The 4659-nt window shown below is 34.7% G+C and overlaps 1 protein-coding gene across 2 annotated transcripts in view; it reads left to right on the top strand.

Moving 5' to 3' along the window:
* The window catches only part of SEMA3C (semaphorin 3C), a 181838-nt gene that overhangs the window by 82917 nt on the left and 94262 nt on the right, over window positions 1-4659 (top strand). For both annotated transcript variants that reach the window (XM_008062412.2, XM_008062413.2), the window contains exons 3-4: window positions 323-483; window positions 1594-1656. In XM_008062412.2, the coding sequence (XP_008060603.1) occupies window positions 323-483; window positions 1594-1656 (224 nt within the window). The remainder of the gene's footprint in view (window positions 1-322; window positions 484-1593; window positions 1657-4659) is intronic.

Raw genomic sequence — 4659 nt, 5'->3', positions numbered from 1 at the left:
GTAGCTGGAAACTACAGGCGCGTGCTACCATGCCCAGCTAATTTTTGACTTATTGTAGAGATGAGGTCTCGCCAAGTTGCCCAGGCGGGTCTCGAACCCTCAGACTTAGGCAATCCACTCACCTCAGCCTCCCAAAGCGCTGGGATTACAGGCTGAGCCACTGAGTTCGACTCCTAACTCTATTTTAAAATTAATTTGTTACTGTAGAGGAAAAATGTATCATGACTTTTTGGAGGACATATTCCTGTAATATTTTTAATTGAAATAATAAAATTATAGAACCACCATTCTCTATTTATACTTATGTTGTTCACTCTTTCAGAGCTTCGAGAAACCAAGACCTCTGAACACTTCAGCCTATCCCACCATCCTTTAGACTACAGGATTTTATTAATGGATGAAGATCAGGACCGTATATATGTGGGCAGCAAAGATCACGTTCTTTCCTTGAATATTAACAATATAAGTCAAGAACCTTTGAGTGTAAGTTTGTCATTTTCATGAGGGCAATGTTGATCTCCTAGGTATCCTTTTCTTTAAAAATTTTAAATATGATAAAAGAACAATATGTACTTATTAGAACAATAGAAAATACTGGCCACATGTCAATAAACAGTTGAATGTTAGTACTTATTTTATGGACCGAAAGTATGTTAAGTTTACTTCTGCTTGTCTAGTTTCATAGCATTTACTAACACGAAAACCTGAATTGTTAAATGAGAAAATACTTCCCATGTATACACATATAAAAGGAGGAAAGGAGGAGCATAGAGCATAGCATGAAATTGATTAGATTAAAGGAAGACCTACCTTGTGATCTGTGAGTAAGCCATAGAGGGCTTGAAAGCAATGCAGTTATTAAATGTACTGTTATTTGCACAAGTGTCACCTACATTTATCATTCCATTTCACAACAAGGAAGTAAAATTGAGCTTCATTGGAGTCAAGAAATAAAAGTAGATTAATTATAAATGTATTATAGCAAGGAGACTTCTGCATTTACTATGTTAACATGGACAACAAGCTGAGAACTAAAAAAGTAATTATCACTGCCAAACCTGACTCAAGACTGCTATAACTGAGAATGCTAGCACAGTATTTCAGACAGGGAATCTCTTAGATTTCATCCAAGTTATTTTATCTATTGAAGTATCCAGGGGCTCATCTTAAGTAAATCTACCAGGTTTGGTTTACCAAACCTGTATGGTTTACCAAAAATAATATTAAACTGAGATAGCAATATGAATGTAAATTTATTATGATATAAGCAGTTGGGGAAAGTGTACAAGTAAAAAGGAGTGAAATATGCACTATATTTTATACATTTATATAAATAATGAACATATTTTAATATAAAATAAGTAAATGGGCATATATTATTACAAGACTTGCAAAAGAAAAACTGATGGAAGAAAAAGGATAATTGCTATAATAAAATAGTAGACTATTAACTTGGATTCATAAAAGAAGGAATAATTTTAAAATATAAAAATGGAAATACCTTAAAGAAATCTGTTATCACAAAAGTGAAGAACATTAAACTCTCCTATATTCAAGGGAAATTATACAATTTTTATTTTTCTGTCTGAGCAGGTTTTCTGGCCAGCATCTACAATCAAAGTTGAAGAATGCAAAATGGCTGGCAAAGATCCAACAGTGAGTGTTTTTTAAAATACACACACACACACACACACACACACACACACACACACACGTAAATGCACACTTAAATATTTGGTCTTTGAACCCATGTACTTTGAGTGAAGCCAAAAATGAGACAAAAGGTGTTAGTGTTTTAAATTCTTAGCTGGACATATGCTAAAAATGTAAACATGAAGAGATTGAGAGTGTCACACTACCTGTAACTTTGGAATTCCTGACTGGGTAAAAATTTCCTGTCTTGCTTTCATTATTTCATGCAGACACATCTCATGATGGATTTCAGTAATAATCCCTGTTCCTAGTGGATCTAACCTGCAGAATTCTCAGCAGGCTACTGAAGTAATGATCATGCAAGTGTCTGGAGCAGCTCCCAGATACTATGTGGCTTTTCCAAAGAAAGATTCTCTGCAAAAGGGTGGTGGTTAGCCAGCACATTCCAGAGATATGAATCATCAGTCATGAATGGTACCTTTGTTAATTAAAAATAACCACAAAAACAACAATCAAGGCAGATTCTTGTACAAGAATCGATAAATGTTCAGTGTGCAACACTTGCATAAACTTTTTTTTTTTTAGGTGATATTCAATGGAGTCAAGAAAAAAATCTGTATTGATTTCTACAAATGACTTTCTGAAAATGACACATTAACTTTTTCTTGAATATTATAAAAAGATATGCATAGTGCAGTTATTTAATGTACATGAGTTATGTAACATTTATAATGATGTACATGTCATTTTACCCTTTTGCTTAAAATTATGAAAAATAGTGTAATAGAAGCAAGTATCAGAATCATCCAGACCTTATACAAATAATTTGGTAATGAAATTTCTTTAATCAGTCATTCATTCTTTCTTTCAATTAATCACTCTGTAAATACTGAACGAGCACTATTATATATCTGCAATGGAGACATAATTTGTACAAAGCAGATATAGTTTTAACTCTAACCCACTTTCCTATCCTGTTGAAAAAGTCAACATCAATAAAATGGGCATGGAAATACATGATGATTCAGGTATGAGAAGGTGACTGGGTGGACAAACAATTTTTCAGGTCTCAGGTCATATCAAATAATAGCCCAACTTACTGCAAAAAAAAAAAAAAAAAATGTTTACTAAGCATTTATTTTGCAGTAGAGTCAAGAGATACTGATTTCAGGAGTGAAGTCTGCATTGAATCTTTGTAGTGAGTCTTCCAGAGATTGATCAGACTAGGCCAAACATGGGAAAATCAAACAAACAACGAATCCTTGTGGAAGGTAGAAACGTGAAAATGAGGAAATGAGCCGGGCTCGGTGGCTCAGCCTGTAATCCCGCGCCTTTGGGAGGCTGAGGAGAGTGGATTGCCTGAGCCCGTGGGTTCGAAACCCGCCTGGGCAGCGAGACCTCATCTCTACAATAAACCAAAAAATCAGCCGGGCGTGGTAGCACGCGCCTGTAATTCTGGTTACTCGGAAGGCTGAGGTGGAAGGATCGCTGGAGCCCAGCAGGTAGAGGCTGTGGTGGCCGGGAGCGGCCACTGCACTCCAGTCTGGGCGACAGAGTGAAACTCCAACTCAAAAAAAAAAAAAAAAGATTGAAAAAAACTTAAAAAAAAAAAAAAAAGAAAAGAAAATGAGGAACTGAAACTTATTTTCACTGTCTCCTAACAGTTCCAGATATAAAGTTCCAAAAAATTTTGACTCAAGGCAAGGCCACAGATATTCTGGCATTTAGAATCTCTGAGTTTCACTAGAGGGTTCTTGGCAAGAGAGAACACCAGGAATGACTCAGTTCTGAGTCTCATTTTTTTTTTTTTCCATTTTATAATTCATCCAATACAAGGAATGTAAAAGTGAACAGAAGAAACTAGCAGGGGCATATTTGGTATGCAGTGGATCTGCTGGGCCACAATCTAGTGGGAAAAATCCAGAAAAACATGTAAGAAGCAGTCAAATGAGTTTATTACAATGACTTTCCAGGAAACCAATAGTAGAATGAAGTGTAATGATGTAGATAATGACATTTTATTCCCTAAGACTACTATTTCAATAATTGTGCATGAATTAAATAAGCTATTTTATTATATTCGCTGATGAAGATTTTTTTTCTCCATTGATGTGTATGTCGGTGACCAGCACTGACCAAGGGTGGGTTAGGACCCACACCAGAGAATCTGGACAGTGAGAAGAGACTACTCGGAGGCAGTTCTTCTGGGAACAGTCTGATCAGGACTGAAGCCAAATTTTATTCGGACTCCTTCCAACTTATATACCATTTTCTATACCCTCCAGCAGTGTGATAATCACTTACTGGGGGCGTACAAGTTCCGTGCTTTACAAACTATGCATCACAAGACCACCATGAGATCTGCACTTTCCAAGCAAACAATTCGAATTCCATGATGCCTGCCGTGCTTACATTAAGGTCACAGGTGCACAATTTCAATACAAATCGTTCAAAGTGTTTTCCATAATGTTCAATGAATCATTCATATTATACTCTTTGTTCTATACCCTGATTAATACAAAAAAACTTTTCTAAGTTAACTCTAGGTTCAATCCAAGTTCACCGACTCCCAATATTTTTAACGATTAATATTATCAACTTAACACTATACTATAATCTATAAGTTTAGTTAAATGACTTAACTGTCAGTTATACTATTAACCTATTATGATTAACGCAATGCCTTATAACTCAGTTAAAACTTATTCTTAAACTACAAAACTTTACTATAATTCATGTTTCATATGAATTATGTCTAAACTTTAATTTTTATATGATCTAGTGATTGGACTTTAATACTATGCTATATCCTATTAAGCTAATACCTCATCATTAATTCTTTTATAAATAGTATAGTAATTATTATATTTAAATAATGTAGCAAAGGAAACAAAACAACAAGCATAAATTTATGCAACTATGAGTGTATATGTATATATTTTATCCTAACAAGTCTACTCTAAAATCAAATAGTAGCTGTCACACTTCTTGAACAAGAAATGCATG

The sequence above is a fragment of the Carlito syrichta genome, unplaced genomic scaffold (genome assembly GCF_000164805.1).
Source record: "Carlito syrichta isolate Samal-C Ts95f unplaced genomic scaffold, Tarsius_syrichta-2.0.1 Scaffold305696, whole genome shotgun sequence".
NCBI lineage: Eukaryota > Metazoa > Chordata > Mammalia > Primates > Tarsiidae > Carlito > Carlito syrichta.
This window is presented reverse-complemented; position numbering and strand designations above follow the sequence as displayed.